This window comes from Halichoerus grypus, chromosome 9 (assembly GCF_964656455.1).
Source record: "Halichoerus grypus chromosome 9, mHalGry1.hap1.1, whole genome shotgun sequence".
NCBI classification, from domain to species: Eukaryota; Metazoa; Chordata; class Mammalia; order Carnivora; family Phocidae; genus Halichoerus; species Halichoerus grypus.
In genome coordinates this window covers 99713076-99736769 of record NC_135720.1, presented here as the reverse complement: position 1 = coordinate 99736769, position 23694 = coordinate 99713076, and the positions used below count along the sequence as shown (strand labels likewise).

Genomic DNA, 23694 nt, shown 5'->3' with positions numbered 1-23694 from the left:
GCTACTGTACAGGGCAAATAAGCAGGCCAGAGGTAGAGGGAAGCATTAAAGATGAAAGGTGTTTGTCATGTGGGCAGAGGAGAACTTCTGCCAGTTTAATAAATAAGCTACCACTCTTCTTTACATCTCTCGTACCTAACCCAACATTGAACTCACTAGCCGCCATAATATAGTTGTGTAATTGAGGAGGCCAGAGGACACCCACATGAAAATAGATGGATAAAAAGTAGAAAGTTCATTTTTATTAACAGTAATGTTACAAGTTAGTGTTATGTAGTATGGTAGACCTATAATTTAATTTACAGTATATCCCCTGTGGTATTGATGGGTTTAGGGACTGGCTTTTGGTATTCCCGTACAACACAGCAGGGCTCAGTACTGCAGTAATTATATATGTACTCCCAACTGTTGCATGAAGTCTTGCAAGCACCACGAACAAGATAACATTCTCTTTTTCTCTCTACATCTTCTTTTGTTTTTTTCTGTGAAACTAAGAAAAAGTATCTATGATCATAAATCCAGATTTAATCCCCTTGCATAAATAGGTGGATAGGTAATAGATAGACAGACAAGCATATAAAGTTGTTTAAAGTATAGAGGTAAACCATTCAGTTTCTAAAATCATGTCCAGGCAATTATATTAAAAAGTTCACATTTTATCCCCTACAAATTGTGACAATATAAATACTTATTTATCCAACAATATTTCCTTTGCCACTAGCTTTTTTTTTAAATGGAATATCATTAAGTATCTAATCTGTGCATGCTTCCTCAAAAGTAAAGAGAAAAAAATGTGGAAAAAATAGTCTACCTGTTTTGTGTTCTAAATAACCATCTACCTCTAACACCCCCTCTCCCCCCAAAATTACTGGACTAGTTGTAGAAAGCTTAATTTTGACAACAGCTAGAGTATCAGTTCATTAAGTCACATTTAAAAAGAGAAGGCAGTAGGAAGTATGTAAGAAGTCATAGTCTCATCAAACAAAATAACGAACAGGTTTAATTCTACATCCTGGGAATTTTTTTTTCCCCCTTTATTTTCTCAACTATCGGTCCAATTCATTTCTTCTTTCATGTAAAATAGAGTGAATTGCATTATAGGTTCATGTGGAGTCTCCTAACAACAATTTAATTGTTTGACTTTTTCCAGAGTAAAGCATTTATAAAAAACATTTTGTTCTTCCCTCCTTTTTCATATTAACAAATATTACCTGATGGACCACAAGACACAGTGAAGACAAAGGTCAGGAAAATACAAAGTATCTTCATTGCTGATATTGTTACTTCAGTAAAGTTGAAGCAGACCTCAAAATGTCTGAGAGTTGTGCTATTCCTTGATAAAAGAAAGATGAACTCTTGTTTTTATAGCCTTCTCAGAGTAATTACTATTCTGATTAATGCCGCCTTTCAAGATTGAGTACATATTCATGTATTGTGTAATAGCAACAAACAGAATAGAGGACTTAGTTCTATTATGACCTCAATGAGCCAAATGTGAACTCATTTTCAGTTACACAAGCAAATAATAGGCTGAAAGTCTTTTTAGATTTTTTAATTGAAAGCACATAATCAGTCTCATCTATATTTTCAGTCACATGCTTTTTTGAGCATCTATTATGTGTCAGGCAGTGTTTTAAGCACTTTATATAGATTAGCTAGCTTAGTCTTCATTACAAATGCTACAACATAGAAACTTCTTCTTTTCCAGTTGAGGAAATTGTGGCACAGAGGGATTATGTAATTGCCGCACATCAGACATGTAGTGACTGGCAGAGCCAAGGTAGATTCCAAGGTAATTTGATGCCAGAGTACATACTCTCATCTTCCACCTTCTTCACCTTTGTAACTGAGTAAAATGGTGTTTATCATGTGACGTTATCCTCTGTATACCGGCCTGAACCGGACAGTTCCTGGGATGCAATTCTTCTACAAAAAGAAAATATTTCTAAAACATAGTTTCAGTACTGTTACATTAAAAATTACCATAGTGATGCTTATAAGAATAATCATTATAATGCTTTACTTATTCGTAGGACTGACTACCTCATTCATAGGGGAAAACAGTGTGTTAAAACTCGAAAGAGCACTGGATTTAGATACAGAAAACTAATCTTAGCATCTGGGTCTTCTGTACACTAGCTGTGTATTTGAGACAAATGTTCACTGACTGAGCTTCAAGATTCTCTTTGAAGGCTTGATTGGTAAAACCAGTCACCTTCAGGGGTTTAAGGTAAGAATTAAAGAGACACCATATGCAAAAAAGGATTTAAAATAATCGACATATAAATATAAATACTTTGACTGGGTGTGAAAATCCAAAAAACATATATCCTTACAACTTAAATGATTTATGTTCTAACTCCCTCTGTCATTGAGGAAAAACAAATTATAAGGATATTCTATAATCTGGGTTTTAAAAGCAGTCATCTAAAAAATCTAAAAAAAATATTAAAAGCAGTTTTGTTCATTCTCTGCTTCATTTCATATACAAAAGTTGCTTATATATTTATAGCCACATCATGGGAAATCGATTTTCTCAATATCCTCTTTCTAAAAACACCAAAAAAAAAAAAAAGACACTTTAAATTGCGGCAGTTTTACTAAGACTTATTATATGTAAGTAGAGCAAAATAACAGATATGAAAAATACAGTAGAAAATTGACAGGCCTGGTATTAGCATAGTGGGAGTGTGCATAAGACAACCTAGGACAAAATGGCCCATTTTTGTTTCAGTGCAGCTGTATCCATTCCCCTGTCTAAAATAAACCATTATCAAGCTGTGGCTGGATTATCAGCCAGATTCTTATAAATTGGATGATCTTTTCTCTCTTTGCTAAAATGTGAGGTTGTAACTAGCAATGTCTGGATCACACAGAACAAAGACAAGGATTTGAGTGATTATCATCCCAATTCTAGCCAGTAAGTGATGTAAGTAGGATCAAACTGGATGCACAGGAGAGAATTTATTGATTTATTGTTTAAAATGGATATTTTAGGGCTTAATTTGAGAGAGATCCAGATTCTAGATTTCTACTAATAACAACTTTTTTAAAGGGGGGGAATACAGAGACAAAGTGTGTGAAAAAGGACAAAAATGAGATTGTAAACAATGATTAAGAAAAAGAGAAGATAAAGAGGAATTTTTTTTAAAGGTGAGAGAATTGACCTGAAGTATATGAACCAAATAGCAAGATGAGTGGGCCCAAAATATTTCTGCTAAAGTAAGAATTTTGGATTATTAGATGGTGAAGTGTTTTTACTTTCTTTTTACAAGGTTAGATGATTATAGCTAATAATTATATACTTCAAAGCCATAGGTAAGGACCCTTAAAGTTGTCGGTTCTTGGTGAAAAGAGTGTGGCTAGGCTTTAGGGATTTGGGGTTGATTTGTGCCTACCAAGGGAGGTTTTCCAGGCCAGTGCTGGTATGTTGAGAATGCCAGAAAAGAGTTATGATGTTAAGAAGACAGATGGTCAGGAAAGGAGAGGAGAGGAGAGGAGAGGAGAGGAGAGGAGAGGAGAGGAGAGGAGAGGAGAGGAGAGGAAAGGAAAGGAAAGGAAAGGAAAGGAAAGGAAAGGAAAGGAAAGGAAAGGAAAGGAAGGAAAAGAAAAAAGAAAAGAAATGCTATTCTCTTATAGAAGTTTCCAGTAAAACCTGACACTCTTGATTTGTTGGTCTGGCTTTCACGGTCCAGGAAATAAGAGCCTAAAACAACACTAAAGTCTCTTTCACTTACTATGTTGCCATTTTCATTCTTTGCTCTTCACTACCAGGCACCATGCGTTATTTCACCCCTCCCCTTAAAACAAATAAACAAACAAAAATTTGACTATTTTAATGCACTGAGGGCTGCAAAGCTTTAAGTTTAAAGAATCCATTATGGGACTAATTTTATACACCAGTGGCAGACTGATTGGCACTTTTGGAAATTTTCAAATTGGTCAGAATCATAAAACCTTTTCTACAGATGAGGACAATGAGGATTAAATTACTAAGAAAACAAAAGACTGCAGAGATGTCCGTGGCTGGAACCTCTGCTATACTTTCTACTTCTTTCCACTATAAAAAGCTTTTATGCAAGCTCTAGTAATTATTGATGGGTCATATCTTTAGGAACCATGAGTCCAGGAGCTCATGCTCTGTCCTTCTTGACCATGCTGCACCTTGAAAACATCTATTAAATGCTTCTTCAGTGCAAGGCACTGTTCCATGTAACTTACAGGTATCCTGTGTTTCAATCTCATGAAAGCCCTAGGAAGTAGGAATAATATTTAGCCCCCTTTTCATGCACAAGGATATTGACACATAGAGATTTAACTAAGTTACTTACTTAAAGTAACAAACTCAACCACTAGCTGGCAAGTGGTGAAACTGAAATTGAACATGGTCTATTGCTAGAGCCCACATTCTTAACCATTATTATTGATACATATCCCAGTCACCTGGAATACTTGTCTTAGAGCAACAGGGGGAGTTTATATAATCATGAAAATGCGGTTTCCAATGTAAAAGAAACATTACAATTCACTTGTTCTCACTATTTTTACAGCTTAAGGACACTCTGAAAGCAGAAACTTTGTAGAGAAAACAGTCCTAGGAGATTGTTTTTAGGAGAATCTAGAGAAAATTTGGAGAATAGCAGATACTGATCTTTCCTTTCCTCCTAACAAATAATCTTTCCAGTACGTCTGAGTCTTCCTTGACATTCTAAGGAGGAGGGGAGAACATCGCATATTATATATTCTCACTGAGGATGGTTCAAAAACAAGTTCTCGGGCAGAACTCTGGTGCGATGTGTAGCTATTGTTCTATATTAAGCCATACATGGGTGTTAAAGGCAATGATATAAACCTTAACTTTATTTATTTATTTATTTATTTATTTAATTTCAAATTCCAGTTAGTTAACATACAATGTAATATTAGTTTCAGGTGGACAATATGGTAATTCAACACTTCCATACAGCACCCCATGCTCATCACAAGTGCCTCCTTAATCCTCATCACCTAGTTCACCCACCCACTCCTCCACCTCTCCTCTGGAAACCATCAGTTTATTCTCTCTAGTTGAGTCTTAAACATTAAATTTTAAACCAACCTTAAAGATAACTATTAGAATGTATGGTCTCATGGGATAATGTTATCCAGTGTCTATTGGCTTGTATGCTTTGTCTTGATCTGGGGGACAAATTTATAGTTTACTAAATGTATTTTTTGTACTATCCCATTACTTATGAATCATCCTCTTAAAAAAATTATACATAAAATAATTGATGTTGAGCCAGTTGCTTACAGTCTTATCACACTGTTAAGGCAGTGTGAAAAGTATCTGCTTAATCACTACTACTAGTACTAGTGCTACCACTACTAACTACTAATGAAGCATCAGTACAATGGGTATGTTTATATAAGTTATTGAGTTCCAATAATTACCTCTTCCAGTGGGTGGGATGATGGCTACCACCCACACTTTCTTTTTCTTTTTTTTAAGATTTCTTTATTTATTTGAGAGAGAGAGAGAGAGAGAGAGCAGGAGGAGTAGGGGCAGAGGGAGAGAGACAATCCAAAGCAGACTCCAAACTAAGTGCAGAGTTCGATGCGGGGTTTCATGCAGGGTTCAGTCTCACAACCCTGAGATCAAGACCCGGGCCAAAATCATGAGTTGGTTGCTCAACGAACTGTGCCACCCAGGCGCCCCTACCACCCACACTTTCAAAAGTGTCCTTGAGCTCAGAGTTATAGATGTTGGGCATAAGTGAAGTTTGGATAGTAGAAGAAGGGAAGGTAAAGGAGAGAGGCATTGAAACGTTCAGATTAATAAATACTGAGAGAGATAATATTAAAGAAAGCCATAGCAAAGTAGGTAGGGCCCATTACAGTTTTAGCTTTTATACAGTGGTTTAGAAATATTAATCAGAATCTATGTCCAGTAGCCATTGCTTAGTAGATGCTTAAGCAATACTTAGTTAATGAAAATATATTTTCTGTTGTTATTTATGCCTCCTCCTAATATCTTTGTTTGTTAGACTGTCACTTAAGTTAGTGGTTACGGAACAATAGCATTCTGTAACTATCAGAATATGCTTCTTACTTTCTGGTATTATGTATCAGTGAGCTATCTCACACTAGGGATGTAGTGATCAAAGTATTACATTTTTTAAAGATTTTATTTTTTTATTTGAGAAAGAGAACAAGTGGGGAAAGGGGCAGAGGGGGAAGCAGACTCCCTGTAGAGCAGGGAGCCCCCAGGGGACTCAATCCCAGGCCCTTGGGATCATGACCTGAGCTGAAGGCAGACACTTAACCGACAGAGCCACCCAGGTTCCCCAAAGTATTACACTTTAATTTTGAAAATAGAGTGTTGATTATCTACTGTGATACATTTTTATTTGCTTCATCTTCTTACATCTGAGTGAATTTTAAGGTATGGGTTATAAATTCAATAGCCATTAATATTCATTTCACATATTTTGCATATGATCCACTTCTCTGTGTCAATTCTAATTTTATTCAGAAACTAGAAGACTATTTCCTCACTGAATACATGTTACTTTAAACTCACCCAACTATAATGTTCTCTTTTGTTCAAAAGGATTTTGGTTGTGTGTGTGTGTATGTGTTATGTATTGATATGTGATATTTAGGACTCATTATCAAGCATTTCAATCACATCTTTCAAGTCTTCCACCTTTTTACCCAGAATCACAGTTGATTTGTCTTATTCTGGTCTCTGCTGTTCACATGTCATCTTATCAGAGATTTTGAAGGTTTATTGGTGTCTAGTCTAGTAATAGTGACCCTTACTTCATTCCAATTTGTGTGTGTGTGTGTTTGCGTGTGTGCATTGCTCATTTGTCTTTATATGAAATTAGGTTGGTTCATTATTGGCTTCTTTTATTATTTACTCATATATTATGGTATGATTATTATTACTATTATTATTATCATTAACTTCTCACTGGAATGCGAACTCCATGGGGGCAGGGATTTTGACAGCTATACAATGGAGGTTAGGATAGAATAGGCATTTAATTCATATGAATGGGGATTGAAATAAAGTTATTGAAATAAAGTTATACTTACTGAATGGAGATTGAAATAAAGTTATAGTAGCAATTGTAGTATCTACCACTTATCTATCTAAAAAATTTTGGAAAATGGCACTTCTGAGAAAGTGAATGTCAGAATACACAATTCAGTTTCTAATTCTAAGAGACGAGAGATCAATTCACAAAGAGTTTTTATCCATTTCTTTCTCTTTTGGTGGGTATGGAAGATTATCATGGGAACTAATGGTCTGTCTTCCTAAGCTTTAAAAAGAAATTATGATTTACCTCTCCACGTGCAGCTTACATAAAAGAGAGACATGAGAGAAATGTTCTGAAGAAGTAGGTAGACTGTACACAAAGGATATCATTTACAACTCCACTTTCTATTTTACTTTTTACATTTAGCAAAACGTTAGGTTCTTCTTAGATGCCCAGTAAGTAATAGTGAATATGTATTGAACATTTACTAAATATAAGGTAATGCCTGAACACTTTTCATTTATGATCTCTGTTAAGCATAACACCAACCTTAAGAAGTAGTTATACTACCATTGCACAACTTAGAGGCTTCGAGGCATTCATTTAGTAGCCTGTTAAAATCCCTGTACTAGTAATTTCCATTGCTGATATTAGACCCCAAAGCAATCTGATTCTTGAACACAAGTTCTTACCTGCTACACTAGAATCAATGAATTTGTGAATGAACAAATCTCCGAAAGGCGATACTGAGCTCCTTTAATTTCTTTGTTTCTGTTTATAGCACGGAACTAAAGCTATTAACCTCTAGTAAATGGTAGACCACTGACAGACCCTAAAAATAAAAAGTGAACTCATGCCCAGAAACAGCAGAAGGATTAGCTGAATCAATGGCTCTTTGAACGTCATAATTTTTAGAATCATTGGGATAATTAAAAAAAGGAAAAACCCATACTCCTGGGCACCACCCCTGAATAGTCCCATTCTATTATTCAAGGATGTGGTTCAGAAATTTGCACTTTTAAATAAATCCCCTCAAATCTTTCCTATGCTTACCCAGGTCTGATACCACAGATTTACGCACACTCTGCTTTTGTCAGAGTGAATTCATCTACATCATTTCTTCCCTTCGTTCAGTCAGTCTCATCACTGCCCCTGCTCTACTTAAGTCCTTCCTGGAATGCAGAATGAAATCCACTTTTCTCCCCACCAAGCCCAGAAAAATATGAATACCCTGGGATGGGTGTGTCCAAGCCCTCTACTGAGGCAGTGTAATAGTGTGGACAGACTGACCCGAGTGGGAATGCCACTTTACTACTGTCTAGCCATGTGCCCCTAGTGCGAAGGGTGTTCCCATTCTGAGTCTCAGCTTTATTAAGGGGATTGGGAATAAAATTAGTCACCTGCATACATGATGTGAAGATAAAACGACAGAGATGAATACTTGATCTGACCTAAAGTAATGCTTCTTCCTTTTGCTTTCCTGCCCTCTACATTTTACTGTGCTCCAGGAATCTAATATGAGGTCACACATTAAGGATTTATTTTAGGAGCTGAAATCAAACTGAAGAATATAGAAAGCTGGTCAAATGTATGCTCACATTCATTGGAAAGTAGCTCACAGACTCTCAGAAATGAAGAAACAAGATTTATAAAGTATTTCTCGAGTCCATTTAATACAGTTCTCTACTTCTGGTCATCCATACCCCTGACAAATCACCTCCACCTAGTTAGTACTCCCTGACTAGACTGACTGATTTTCAGAGATAGAATGAGCCAATTCTTTCATATTAGTAAAACTTGGAGTTGAACCTCAGGCATGCTTTGACTAAGTGATCTTTTTGAGGTCCAGTTTCCTTATCTATAAAATGGTGACTTTAATATCAAACTTATTGGCTTCTTCTACATGTCAAATGAGAGAATGCATGAACCTGACAAAGAGGACACTCATTAAGAACTTTAAAAATTACCGAGTCCTTACTATGCAAAGGTATAACTCAAGACTCCAGGATAAAGCAGTAGTCAAGATAAGCATGGTCACAACGATACTTAGTACTTAATTTTCAGACTGAATTACTCTTCATAAAATTCAAGAGTGTTAGAAGAGAGAAACTTATCAAGAAAGGCACTGTAATACGTGACCAAGGATGAATTCTACTGTCCTGAGGAAGCGGTGGCTCACAAAGCATGTCCCTTGCTGAGATACAAAGTCAGATATTCCTGACAGCATAACGTGTGTGAGGAACAAAACGCAGGCCAGTGAGCTGACGCTCAGTGAGTGATGGCACGAGTGGTGGGGGTGGTCAAGGAGTGGGAGGGGATTGGTCTCATCTAACTTTTTAGGCCACAGGGAAGTGATGGATTTTGTTATATGTTTGATGGAAGCCATTTAAGAGTTTATGAATTCGCTTTGGCTCTAGTACAACTGAAGGGAACAGGAAGAAGGTCAGGGAGGGAGGTCATTTTGAAGACTACTTTAGTAATCTGTGAGGGACAAGATGGTGGCTTAGATAAAGTATCTCTGTTAGCTACCTATTCGTTGTTCTCCTTGCACTTTACCTCCCCCGCTCCTTATGGCTTTGCTCAGTTTTCCTCCCTGGGAACCTGCCTAAACTCCTACCTCTCAGATCTGACCACAGATGAGGAGACCCTGTGCCTGGCATTTTAATCCATTGCCAAATCACTGATCATTGATAAGTCTGTCTTCCCTTCCTCACTTTTAATCACCTTGGGTTGGACTCCTTGTGCTTTCTTAAGGTACAATCTGACAATATATCATACTGAGCCATGTGAGAGTTTAGAGCAGAAAGTTTTCTTTTTATCTCATAATACATGTGCACTTTATCTCCCAACAATGTTGCCATCTAACACATAGAGGAAAAAAACAAACAAGATTTCCCCACCCACTCCCCACCCCCGCCCCCTGGGAAAAATTGCAGGTTAGTTGAGAGATGAGAATAAATGCTTGAAAGGAAAGAGAGGGAGAAGAAAAAAGAGGAAGAGAGAGGAAGGGAATTACATAGAAATTGACTGGTAGATGAATGCAGCTCTGATGTGTTAAGATAGTGTTTCTTGAACTCGAATGTGCAATGTGAATAATCTGGATTCTTTTTGAAAAGTAGGTTCTATGTCAGTAGGTATGGGACAGGCCAGAGATGTTCCGTTACTTACAAGCTCTCTCATAGTATAAATGCTCTTGATCTGCAGTGCCCAGGGAGTACGGAAACCCTAGAGCACATGCATCTTCAGGGTTGCGCTGCTGGTCCTCTCTCACACCGTCTTCCTGGGAAGAGAGCTCCCCAAGGGTGTGGTGATAACCACAGAGCAGAGATACACTGGTGCAATGACAATTATTCTTTCATCTATCATCAGTGAATGTTTTTGTTGCAGTGGAAGTTGAAACAAGGGCAGGAATGTAAACATGAATTTTGGTTACACAGTTTTTAAGAAAATGAAATTCTCCAGTTAGTCTCTCTCCTTCTCAGTCAGGGGGGTTGAGTACGGTTGGGAGGGGAAAAAAATCAGTTGCGGAAGGGTACAGATCTCTTCAGCTTTTCTCCTTATAAGATGCAAAGGAAAACCCTTAACAAGAATAGGTAGTGGAGGAGAGATATTACTAGTGAAAACAAAACAGTGATTTAAATTTAGGTTTCTATTTCAGGTGAGAATTAAAGATATTAAAGGATAAAGGATTATTGTGTTTTTTTACTTTTATTTTTTTTAAGATTTTATTTTTTTATCTGAGAGAGAGCATGAGCAGGGGGAAGGGCAGAAGGAGAGGGAGAAGCAGACTCCCCACTGAGCAGGGAGCCTGGAGTGGGGCTCAATCCCAGGACCCCAGGATCATGACCTGAGCTGAAGGCAGATGCTGAATTGACTGAGCCACCCAGGCATGCAAGGATTACTGTTTTGACCATAATCTTCAGGCTAGGTACAAAAAGCTTTTAATCTTAATGTTCTTAGTCACAAGTTTAGCCCTGTCTTGCTGAATTAATCCTGGATTCTTTATCAGCCCTATTAGTATATTTACTTGGTGCATACATAGTAATCTGGATCGAACTTCAAGAATGCCCTTCAACAGGCTTCATGGAAAAATCCCAATAAATATGTTACTCTTACTTGCAGTAATGTGTGCCAAAAATAAGGAAAATACTAGAAATAAATTCTCATGGCAGGTGCAGTTTCTTAAAGCAAGAAACAATGAGATTATATATGTGAAGCTCTCTAGAGTTTGGGAGGAGAGACATATCCGTATTTATAGTTCACTTGTGTGGCTCCTAGTTTAGTTTACTGACTCGTAGAAGATTATTGAATCTGTGCCTTCTTGAACAGCACTACAGAGCTGAAAAACTTCCCCAACATACCTCAGAAAAAGTAAAGAGAACCTTCATATGTCATGCAAAGCTTAGTGGTTTTCAAGGATGTTAAGTTTGTTAACGATTCCTTGGCAGTCTTTTGGGTAGTGGTTTTAAAGTGTTTGATCTCTGAATCTCCAGTTTTCATTGAGAAAACTTTATTACCCTTGGTTTTTTAAATCCTCTTCCAACTAACATCGTTATCTGTGGAAACTGAAATTATGTGGGCGATACGTGGACAACTTGTCTCTGAGTCACAGACGTTGTACTTTAGGATATTAGCCCACAGGTCTCCTCTGTCCTCCACAGGTCTCCTCTGTCCTCCACAGGGTCCTTCTGTGGCTTCTGTGTTCTGTTTGATGGCCAATATGTTCTCCTTTGAAGTGGCTAGCCAATCTTCACCACCTTGTGTGTTTACTTACAACTCTTCTGTCTGTTCATGGCTCTGATACTCATTGCTGTTTCAGTGATTTCACACTTGTCATCTTCTCAGATCAGGAGCACCTCTCCTTGCTGCTTCTATTGCTGCCATTGCTGCTCCAGCTGAAGTCTAGGCTCTTCTTTCCTGACCAGGGTCATGCCTCATTTTTCAAGGTCCCCAAGGGGATATCTATGCACTCTGAATTTCCTACACATCCCCCATGTGACAACTATAATGTTTCATGTCACTATCTTGAGCAGTGTTTCTCCAATTCCCTGCCTTGTATAGAACAAGGACCATGTCTCTCACAACCTAGTTGTAGAACACCAAGGCCTTTGCTGGGTTGGTTGTCCTTTCCCCAACCTCCACCCTACATTGGGCTACCTCACTTCCGGCCTTTATCACTGTAGTTTTTGGTTTTCTCTTTTGTCTAGTATGTAAAGTTAGCTCATTCTGATGAACACAGTTGGGTAATTAACAATTTTAAAAATGCACTTTACCCAAAGCTTCTGGCTATTCAGTAAGGATTCTGAATTCTCTGTCTGCCACATTACCAGAACCAGAAATCTCTGAGCATTTTTTTTTAAATTTTTTTAAAGTATGATTTTGCCCAATGCTATGAAATCTCAAACATGAATGTGGAAAATAAACCTATTTAAAAGCCAGGACATTTACATGAAACAGTTCTGAAAAAGATAAGAAAGGGGGTCTAACTTTGGAATTTTCTTACCACCTAATGCAAACCAGAAGTCAAAGCAATAATAATCAATATTCTTCTCTGAGCTTGTTAATAAAACAGAATGTCATTATCTTAATAATTTGCATTCAACCTTTGAAAGATTATGGGACTTGGCCTTTGGAGTGGTGTCTTTCAGCTCTTGAATATATTATGCCTACTGTTGATTGATCTCATCACAGTTGATGGCACCTGAATGCAACACCCGATACGTGTAGGCTGTCTGCCAAGACACACACATATACATATACATATACACATTGAGAAAGTCATCAAAAGTTTTTCTCCACTCTGGTCTAAATTATTATTCTCAAGAAAGAGTAAACCTCTCAAAATAGCTAAAGAAAAAAGAATATATATTTTTTCAAAGATTTATTTATCTCTTTTAGACAGAGACCAAGTGTGCGAGTGGGGGGAGGGGCAGAGAGAGAGAAACTCTAAAGCAGACTCCCCACTGAGCACGGAGCCCAACATAGGGCTCGATCCCATGACCCTGAGATCACGACTGAGTAGAAATCAAGAGTCGGACGCTTAACCAACTGAGCCAACCAGGTGCCCCAAAGAAGAATATATTTTAAGGCTAAAAAAAATGTCAGATGTAAATTCAGCAAAAGCTGGTTTTGAGAAAAGGCAGCAAGAATGGTGGATTTGTAACTCATCTCAGTGGTTTCTTTTTCCTGGCTTCCTACTCTGCAGGTTCATCTGTTCCATTATCCTCTGACTCACAACTAGCTCCCTTATATCCTTAGTGCTCAGATAGTATCATATCATCCTCAACCTGATTGGACATAAACCTTCAATGCCTATGTTCAACACTGATTGCAATATCCCTCCTTTTCCCCCGATATATAAATTATATAAATCACACATCTTGAGTTAAATAAAAGATATGCTGTCACAGTAAAGAAACAAAAATTATCTCCAGTCAAATTAGATGATTAAAATCTGATTTAACATTAGTATTGCTGTTTACATTTATGAGTGATTTCAGTCACTGGAAATTGGAAAATGAGTTGTTGCTACCACCATTTTATATATAAGAAAACCAAAATGTAGCCAAGTTAAGTAACATGCTCAGTGTTACACAGCTAGCAAAGATAACATTCAGTTAGCTCCCAGATCATCTGACTCCAGGCATGAAGAGCTATTCCAAGTACTTTGCCTACTCTCTCTCTCTCTATAGCAACACATCTAAAGCAGGATGGTGTCAATTAAAACATGTACACGTAGGGGCAAAAGTGCATATGAAGCAGAACCACAGGAGACAAAAACTGATTACTCCTGTCAATTCACTTTTCTAGGGAAAGTAACATCCTAAGAATATGTGTATGTTGAAATGACTATTACTCTTACTGGTAGTAGTAAACTTATTTGGGATAGGAAAACCTCAGGCTTTCATTCCGATGCTCCTTAACATTCAAACCCCTCTTCTGATTCCAACTGTTCTTATTCTTTGCTCATAAGGAAAATTCCTTATAACTTGGCTTCCCATGTAAATTGCCTACAGGGAAAATATGCATTTGTCAAGCCAACACAAATGATCAAAAGGCCCAAGAATATAATGTCTTATTATAGATATAAAATTAGCATCTTGTATTAAACAGTTGAGGCCCAAATTGCCAGTGAGTATCCTAAATCTGATACACACTATGGCACTGAAAAAATAGACTTTGTGGTAAAGCAGAAGTTCGAAGAGAACCGTGGTGAAACTGTGCGAGGTAATGGTTGATGTTGATGATCTCTATGAAAGCAACCTGCATGACAACAGCCCCAGCTTGGCAGCCAAACGTCGAGAATGACTAAAATGCTTGGTGTGGGGCTTATGTTCTGCCTCCTATGGCAGTGAACCACTTTTGGTCACCATGCAGCCTCTCCAGGGCGCTAGCAGGAAAAACCAGCAAGTGTAGGAAAGGAAAACATGGAGATAAAAATGAGGAGGACATTTTGGGAGTCATGGACACCGAATGGCTACCAGGAGAAAGAAAGATATTGGTTTTCCTTTACGACATTTTAAACAATTCATATTTGCCAAAATGTGACCTGAATCTGGGCAGTCTTGTGTTTTTGCATCTGTGTATGGATGTGTTTGTGGGAGTGGAGGGATCCAAGTATACGTTTTTTATCACCCTATACCATGTGTATGTGGGTCACAGAGTTGCTGGTGTTATATCCTTTGGAGCACTGAATCCATCCTTTCCATTACCTTGCTACTCTTTTTAGATTAGACTCCCAAATCCCTGAACTATATAGTCTAGAAATAAAAGTGTAGACGTTTCCTTAGAAGTGATTTTTAAAATGGAGTCACAAATCTGAAAAAGACAAAAGCATGGAGACGATAAAAGGATTAGTTATAGCCAAGGGTTAGTGGGACGGAAAGGAACAAATAGGCAGAGCATAAAGGATTTTTAGGGTAGTGGAACTATTCCCGTATGCTACTATAATGGTGGATACATGTCATTTACATTTATCAAAACTCATAGAATGCACAAAACCAAGAATGAACCCTAATGCAAACTATGCACTTTGTGTGATAATAATGTGTGATAATAATAATACTGTAGATTTGTAGATTGTAACAAATACACCACTCTGGTGCCAGATGTTGATAGAAGGGGCTGTGCATGTGTGGGGTTAGGGGGTATACGGTAACTTTCTGTACTTTCTGCGCAATTTTGTTGTGAACTTAAAACTGCTAATCTGAGAAACAAACTGAGGGTTCTAGAGGGGAGGGGGTAGGGAGGATGGGTTAGCCTGGTGATGGGTATTAAACAGGGCACGTACTGAATGGAGCACTGGGTGTTATACATAAACAATGAATCATGGAACACTACATCAAAAACTGGTGATGTAATGTGTGGTGATTAACATAACATAATAAAAAACTTGCATAATAAAGCTAAACTTGTCATAAGGGAAAAAAAACTGCTCTAAGTGTAAATGTCATTTTTTAAAATAGACTCATAAATACTAATTATGACAATTTTAGTTTAAATAAAAATGTATTTCTGCTTCCTTATTTTTAAAATGAGAAAACCAAAACCCAGAGAAATCTAAAAAAACAATTTTTCAAGTTACTGTGAAATTAATATCTCAAAAGTGTTTTCAGTTATTACGTACCTTTCTTATGATTCTCCAGCACCCTTCAAATGAAATCTCTGAGTTATAGGTTTTGTTTGACAGTCACAGACATCCAACTCAATGTAGCTTAAGTATTAATGTATAAATGTAGACTTGAATGGATCTCGTACAAAACCAGCTGAACCAAACAAAAGAGGAAAGCCAAATGTGGGACTTGCATTAGGAAAGACGGTAATGGGACTCACTCACAGTAATCTTTCCCAGTAATTCTCATATCTATTTCTCTCCATATTGGCTTCACATTGGTCTTCTAGCCTATCAGAGAGTTGGGGAATGGGAGGGTTATTTTGTTAGTAGAAGCACCAAACTCACTTTATTATGGAAGTTTGAATAGAAAAGAAGGTGTTAATAATCCCAGGTAAAAACTGATTGGACCACAGTGATCAGATGTTGAACTTTTAATATTACAATGGTTAAAAAGCAAGAATTGTAAGAAAGTGTTGACCCCTGATTAAATCCTGAGACAAGAATCATGGGAGAAATTCCCCCAAAAGGGGAAGTACAACACGGACACAGCACTAAAGAACTTGTTACAAATGTAACAAGTAAATAAATTGGTGTCTCTCTTGGGTAAAAAGGAATCATTGTCCTCATTTTACATAGGAGGGAAAGAGACAGAAATGATACTCATGTGCCTTTCCATATACGAGAACATTTAAACATAGACATTTTATTTGATGTTAATTATACTTCAATAAAGATGTTAAAAAAATTTAAAAACACACGAAAACTTAAATTTCCAGTCTAGACATAGAGAAGTTACTGCCACTATGAAATTTAATTTAAAAACATAAATACCAAAAATCCAATAACACAATGGTCAATGGAAGTTTAAAAAGCAAAAGAAGCTCAATAGCATCAAAAACATGACATAAAGCATTTAAAAAAATACAGAAAGACCAAAAGAACCTGTGCTTCTAATATTCTTCAGGAGACATTTTGCAGACATGTGTCAGTGATAGAGGTCAACTAGCCTGGGAAAGACAAGCAAAGAAATCAGTTAGAGGATTGTCCAAAATGTAAGTTTTTTTTTCTTAGTGTTAGCATTTATGCTCTCATGTTGAATTTTAACGCCTTTTTAAGCAGAGTTTTAAAATGATGTCTATAACTATATGCCTACTTTATCCAAAACACCACACCTTCCAAGATAGTCTATATTATTTGGCTTTATGTATGACCACTCCTCCTGAAAATGCCTTTCCTAATTCTGACTTTATTTCAGTTCTAACTATTTGAAAACTCCCTGTCTTCTTCACTTCCATGTTATGCTTTTCAATACGAGTACTCCTCAAGATAGGGTCTCTGGATCTTCATTATTTATATATGCATCCAGCTATCAATTCACTCTTTCTATAAAAAGGTATCAAGTGTCTACCCTTGGTCAATCTCTGTGCCAGACTCTAGGGATACCTGATAATTGAAACACATGTGGTGCTCCTTGCCCTCAAATATCACCTCCTCTCAAAAGTCTTCCCTGACCACTCTAAGAAAAGTTATAATCTCTTTTGTCTTCTCACAGCATTTATATGTGTAACTCATACGGTATATATAGCATTCTACCAAAAAAGGAAAATTCTCTAGCTAATATCTTCTCTCAATATTGGGGAGGGTATTTCCTAAGCAAATCCTTCAAACCCAGAATTCAAATTTTTGTCATTTTATTTGACAAAGTAAAAGTTGCACTAGACAAAGTTAAACAGCCAAGGAAGACTTTATTGAAGACTATTGTAATAATGGAGAGAAAGTGAACTCAATTTCAATGAAACCAAATGCAGGAAGGTTCTTAGGGTCTGGTGTGATCAAATAGAAAAGCATGGGGGGGGGGGGATGACAAGGGGTGAGGAGTTTGATCACTGAGCTACCTTGAGCACAGCAAGTTATCCCAGAGTTTGCCAGTGCTTTCCTCTGTGATTAGGCCATCTGTATTTGATAACCGGCACCCATTGAAGTTAGGCTTTTAGCCTCTCACAGAGACTGAGCGACAGGAGTGTTATGTCCTTTGAAATGTATATTTCAAAGGGATGGTTCTCAGGTCCTTGAGAAAGACATTTCTGGTAATACTGAGGAGAGGCTGGGAGAAGATTTACATATATTTCAAAGGAACAGAGAAAGAATTTATAATTGTAAGTTTTCTAAAGTAAATTCAGTAAGAAAAGTGAGGTCAGGGGCCTCTAGTCTGGAAGAAATCCATCTGAAGTTTAGTCAAAGCTGAGGGGAAAACTGTCTTGATCACATTCCTTTGGTTGACCATTATATCATCCTTTGAAGCAGCAAGAAAATCAGCACTGCCATTTCAACACAACTATACATATTCTGTGTCTAAAGTATAATGATATCAAATGTAGAAAAAAGTAGAAAAAGTAGAAAAAAATGACATATACTGATTTAGTTTACTTTTACTTAGTTTAGGTCAAGCAATACCTATTGACAAACTATAAATAATGAGAGACAGAATTATAATTTCCTTATCTAAAATTTCTCTCTACGTTTTCCTTTTGCCCATATCCTCTCCAAAGAAAGATATGTTACTTGGCATCTTTCTTCTCCTACTGGACAATATTTTATCGGTAATGTCAAGGGGTCTTGAAGTTTGATCCAAGTTAACTAAAACATTAAAGGATCATGATTTTACTTCAAAATTCAACAGTTAAGAACATTTCTAGGCAAAGGTTAGCAAATTCTCTGTGCATTATAATCAAGTTGAGGACAGGTTAAACACATATGGCTGGCTCCCATCTCCAGAGTTTCTGATTCAGTCCCCCCAAAATTAGCATGTCTAGCATGTTCTCAGGTAATGCTAAGACAGATGCTCCACAGACCACAAATTGCACCTGGAAATTTTACTGATTCTTTTCTGTATGGAGACCAGCAAATGTATTCTGTAAAGGGCAAATATTTGAGCCTTTGCTGGCCAAGATGCAAAATCAAGGATATTTTGTAGGAACTTGAATAGAAGAGAGAAAACAATTTTCCATAAATTTTAACTGACAAAAATTCAATAGATAGAATGATTGCATATAATATTTTTAGGGGAATACAGATCTACTAATAAGGATTACATTAATTAAACATTTTGCTTAATTGATGTTAGAAGTTAGTAGTTCATATCATCAAATCAATTACAACATCATTGGTAAATACTAGCCTTTACTCATAGACCACACAAGGAGGAGGGCTCGGTTTGACCCATAGGCTGTAGTTTGCTAACCTTTGCAATACAGTAACATTAAAAAGAAAATCACAGAGTGATAAATAAGTAATTAAACATAAGAGGATATTTGGAGAATAAACCCCTCTACATTACAGGTTAGGGAAGCGAGATTCAAAGTAATGAAAAATCTTAAGGATTCTTTACAACAAATTTGTAACCTATAAAATGAAAACTAAAAGATAGGACTTCATCATCAAATGTAAGGAACTTGAATCAGTTAAAAAAAAAAAGAATTCAGGATCAGCTGACAGGAGGAAAATCAATACATCTCTGGCAAAATCTCATTTAACAGTTATTAATTGAGCATATACCAGAGATTTTTCAAGAGGTTGGTGGTATATAAGGGCACATATTAAGAAGTATAGGTCATGAACTGCAGTAAAAATCAAATAAAAAATTACTTAAACACTTGTATTTATGTACAGTACTTAAACAGTGCATACTTGGTAACATGATCAATCTGGAGACATATCCCCTAGATGAAGAACTCTTACTAAGAAATAGTTCTATGAGGTATTACATTCAGCATTCACAGAATCAGTTTCACTTACCATTAGAAAGGTAGTACAAATAATACTCAAAGAAATCATTAATGGACATGATATCCCTGAAGTATCACAAAAGAGAATACTAAATTAGTATTCCTCTTAGCAGGAAATAGTCCACTGGCAATAAAGCAATAATAAACAAAAAGAACAGGTAAATTGATCTTTTTCTAACCGTAAGCTATCACCATGGTTAAGTATATGTGCTAAAAATTATATCAAATTTTTTCCAACTAACTAGAGTGTCCAGCAAGATTAAAATATAGATGACTGTTGATGAGTGGTAGTAATGGGATTAATCTAATGATCCTTTGATGCCTAGAATATTATCATTCAAGATCCAAAGTAATTACTTCCACAATTTGGAAGTACAAATATTTATATAAACATGTCTATATTACCTCATGGAATTCTGACCTTATAGAACAGAATGCTTTATTTTTTTTAAAAAAAAGGGAAAAAAATCTTTACACTAGAAAATTTCTTAGTAGAAAAGGATTAAAAGACATTCCTTCTCATATCATGTGTTTTTAAAATGAAGGAACAGAGAATTCTTACCTCTTGGGGCTTGCTAAGTATGAGAAAAGTTCAATTCTTTGTTAGTGGTATCTTCAAAGAACTAGGAGTCAGAGAGAATACTGCACTTTCACAAAGACAATGCTATTTTTCTAGACATATCAGTCCAGAAACATTGTGTCTTAATGAAAGGAAGTCATATTATGCATTGATACGTATCAATATATGTATACAATATAACTTAAATATTTCAGATAGAATAGCCTAAACCGTTTTAAGCACATGGGTGTAATGTAACAATAACAACTTTTGGTTAAACTAAATGCCACCTTCTCATCCCTGGCCCCCACAGCAGCACAATTTTTGGAAATACAAAAGCCACCCTCTCCTCAGTGAAGGTCTCTAGGGTAAAATATAGTCTTCAGGGTGGCCAGGGGAGTCCTCATTTTTGCTACCACACGTGTGTCTTCATCTTTCCTAGGCTCACCGTGACACTTCCCGAGTTAGCCATGTGTGTATCAGCTGCATGAGCTGCTTTTGAAAACTGAAATTCTCTAACATCTCTCTCACATTGCCCTCTTAGACAAAACTAATCCTCCTAGATCTCATGGTGGACCTCAGAGATTGGTGTTCTGAGTAGTTGGTCAGGTTCACTCATCAGCTTACTGAGCTTCCCTCCATAAGACTCTACATTGCTTTCCCATTCCAATTCCTTCTCCAACAAAATTAAAGATTCTCTCAATAGGACACATTCTTTGGGAGAAGCTGATTGAGCTGGCTGAACATAGTCCTAAATTGCTGGAACAAGAACAGCTATTACTGAGCTTCACTGCGGAATTTTATTTGAATAAATGATTTCCTGGGCAAAAGAAGCTCTCTCTCTCTCTTAGACCTTATCATTTATCCCTTTGCAGAGCCATGAATAGTATTTCATTGCCCTACTGAGAGGGCTATTAAACTGTGTCATCTCAAATTGTCATCTTATAGGAACTGGTTAAATGCATACAAAAAGGTTAGTAGGTGAGCCAAGATTGGAAGGCTTCACATTTGAAAGAGAGAAAACATGCATTTTCTTTTAAGAAAGAATTAAAATTATTTTCGGAGAGATTTTGATGTGGAATAAAGCAAGTACGAAGATAACCATGATTCTCATAGTAAAACTGGCAGTAAAGTCCCATATATATAGGAGGAGGAAACAGAGCAATTCAGATGGGTAGCATTAATGTCTGGATGGCAACATAGCCATAATGACATTATAAGGACAATTAGAGTCTGATCCCTTGTTTAATGAATATGTTTATCCATCTGAAATACAAAGAAAGTGGGCAATGAATAGACAGAATAGAAACTAAATTATTTTTATTTATATAAACAGTGGTACTGAGGATATAAAAGTTAATATTTCTGTTAAACATTGTGTTTTCTTTTTACCCACCCTTGAGTCAATAAGATGCATCTCTGTTCCAGCCTTCGATACTCAATTGTACTTCTGTTTTCCAGAGTTTATATGCAACACTGATTTCTCCATTTAATGCAGTATCCATAATCATATTCATCATCATCACAAAATGTTTTACACATTCCTTTCACTCTTTCACATCTCTGAAATCTATACTTGGGCTTCAAGTTACTTCTGGCTGCAATCAAGAAAGACATGTAAAGCCATCAATCTAATTTTTTACTTGGGAGTCTTCTTACTTAGGGAAGGAGAAAATCTGTCTAGTTACAAGATCATGTGTGTGGGTGATGGGCAGTCCGGTGTGTCAGGTAGTTTTATGACACAATTTAGCAGTTGGTACAGAAAGTGACCGAGCTACAAACATTTTCCTTGCACAAATGTGTATGTACTTATCTTACAGTTCACATCGGTACTGAACTTTAGCTGGCTCCTGAAGGCTCTTGCCTTCCTATCTTCTTTTTTTACTTTATTAAGACCAGATTTACTCTCTCATGCTTTCATTAAGATGACATCTGTAATTTTTTAAAAACCTATAATTTTTATTTTCAGGTGTTTTCAATTTTTTAAACTTAGTCTGATTACCTCTTCATAGTATTATTTGCTCAATGCTTTCTTCTCCATTCCAGATCTTACTCCTAATTGAAATTTTCTTTTATTATATTAGAGCAAATGAATATGTCCCTTTCACCAGTCTACGGTAATAATGAATGAATAACATAACTTAGTACTTAATATATTATTTTTCTTAAACATTTTTTATGATACTTTTATTCTTGTAGCCAAAATATAAACCTTATATGATAGTAATGATTTCTTCTGATTCTCTGTTATCTCCTACCCAGTATATCCTGATAATTATAGTACAGTAAGCATGAAAATACTGATAGAGTAATTTATTGAGGAAACAAAACCACATAAGATATGCTCAGGAAACACAGTTTTGTTGTACATTAAGTATTTAGTAAAAAGAGGATCCCCATGTTAGTCTTCTAGTGAGTCATCTAACACAATGCAAAGAAGGATGGCCTGAGATTCCAAATTCATAGCTTTGGGTTCATATATTAAAACGGAAGCAAATATTTTGGTTACTTAGGATTTTATTTCTTTTAATGATTCAATTTTACTGCAACTAATGCCTTTAGAAAAGAGACTTGGAAGTCAGTCTTATTACCCCCACCCCAAATTTTATCATAGTATTTACTTATCTTAGATTCATCATTCCATCTATCTGCATGATAGAATATAATAAGCATAGCTATCACAAATATATCTTGAATATTAAATTTTACACATGTCAGGAAAAATAAAGCAAAATAATTTCATTAAAATTTAGAGAATAAATTGAATTGAATTTAGATTAAAATTACATGTTAACTCATAGAACCTAATTGCCTGCACAGACTCTAAATGAAATTCAGAATGGTGTTTCATTTCCATGTGGCAGGTGTCTGAGTACCTGGTATTCTCTAAACATTTGGTTGAGAACTAGTCAGAAACTTCCAATGTAGAGAATGCAGAGAAGACTTCAAATGGACTAACTTTATTGTTGTTAATAAAGTTAGTAGAAAAGGAAGTTAAGCATAAAATGAAAGATTGTCAGGAGGGTTTTGCCATGTAAATATATGTATGTCCTTTGGGAATGGGAAGGTAATTCACGATGACACAATCCCTGCTCACCAGCAAATTTTGGTGAAAACTAATGAATCGTTGAACACTACATCAAAAACCAATGATGTACTATATGCTGGCTAACTGAGCAAAATAAAAATAAATAAATAAATTATAAATTAATATTAATTAAAGATACTTGCATTAGCATCAAAAATTAAAGAAATCTAAAGTTATTTCAGAGCTATATTTGATATAATGAAAAGTAGAGAAGTGTGATCCATGTTGCATTTTCCTTTTTTTTTTTTTTTTTAACTTTTGCTGGGATACGTACTTTTTAAGCTAGTCAATGTTCCTGAGTCTCTAATATCTTGCCCACCCATAAAATCCATGTTGACTTTTAAGATATGTTAAATTCAGAAAAGAGAAAATATGGATGTATAGTGATCATTTACAACATTAAAATACACTAATGTTGTTTTTACTTATTATTTTAAAGAGTAAAAATGTTTTAAATCATGAAAAAATCTATAGAATTGTATGACCTGGAAATAAAAAGCTTGTATTACAAAATTGATTCTATCACTCATAGTCATTTGCAAATAATATATCATTTTAGAGTCAGCTATGTCATGTGAAAATTGTAAAAGTTATAATGGGATAAAGTATGTAAATAGTGT

At 36.1% G+C, this 23694-nt stretch overlaps 2 protein-coding genes across 2 annotated transcripts; both read right to left on the bottom strand.

Annotated features, from left to right (window-relative positions):
* Window positions 1–299: 299 nt before the first annotated feature.
* Window positions 300–1269, bottom strand: DEFB113 (defensin beta 113). The gene is made up of 2 exons (XM_036093565.1): window positions 1212–1269; window positions 300–490 (listed from the first exon to the last, which is right to left on the bottom strand). Exons 1-2 carry the CDS (start codon window positions 1267–1269, stop codon window positions 300–302), a joined length of 249 nt encoding a protein of 82 aa, XP_035949458.1.
* A 20181-nt stretch (window positions 1270–21450) lies between these two features.
* On the bottom strand, window positions 21451–23406 carry LOC118536627 (beta-defensin 110-like). The gene is made up of 2 exons (XM_036093571.1): window positions 23349–23406; window positions 21451–21584 (listed from the first exon to the last, which is right to left on the bottom strand). The coding sequence occupies exons 1-2, from the start codon at window positions 23404–23406 to the stop codon at window positions 21451–21453; spliced, it is 192 nt and encodes a 63-aa protein (XP_035949464.1).
* Window positions 23407–23694: the final 288 nt, after the last annotated feature.

Coding starts and splice junctions, on each gene's coding strand:
- DEFB113 (XM_036093565.1), bottom strand. CDS start 1,269: ATGAAGATACTTTGTATTTTCCTGACCTTTGTCTTCACTGTGTCTTGT. Junction 491..1,211: donor TGTGTCTTGTGGTCCATCAG/GTAATATTTGTT, acceptor ACTTTTTCTTAG/TTTCACAGAAAAAAACAAAA.
- LOC118536627 (XM_036093571.1), bottom strand. CDS start 23,406: ATGGATTTTATGGGTGGGCAAGATATTAGAGACTCAGGAACATTGACT. Junction 21,585..23,348: donor AACATTGACTAGCTTAAAAA/GTACGTATCCCA, acceptor TCTTGATTGCAG/CCAGAAGTAACTTGAAGCCC.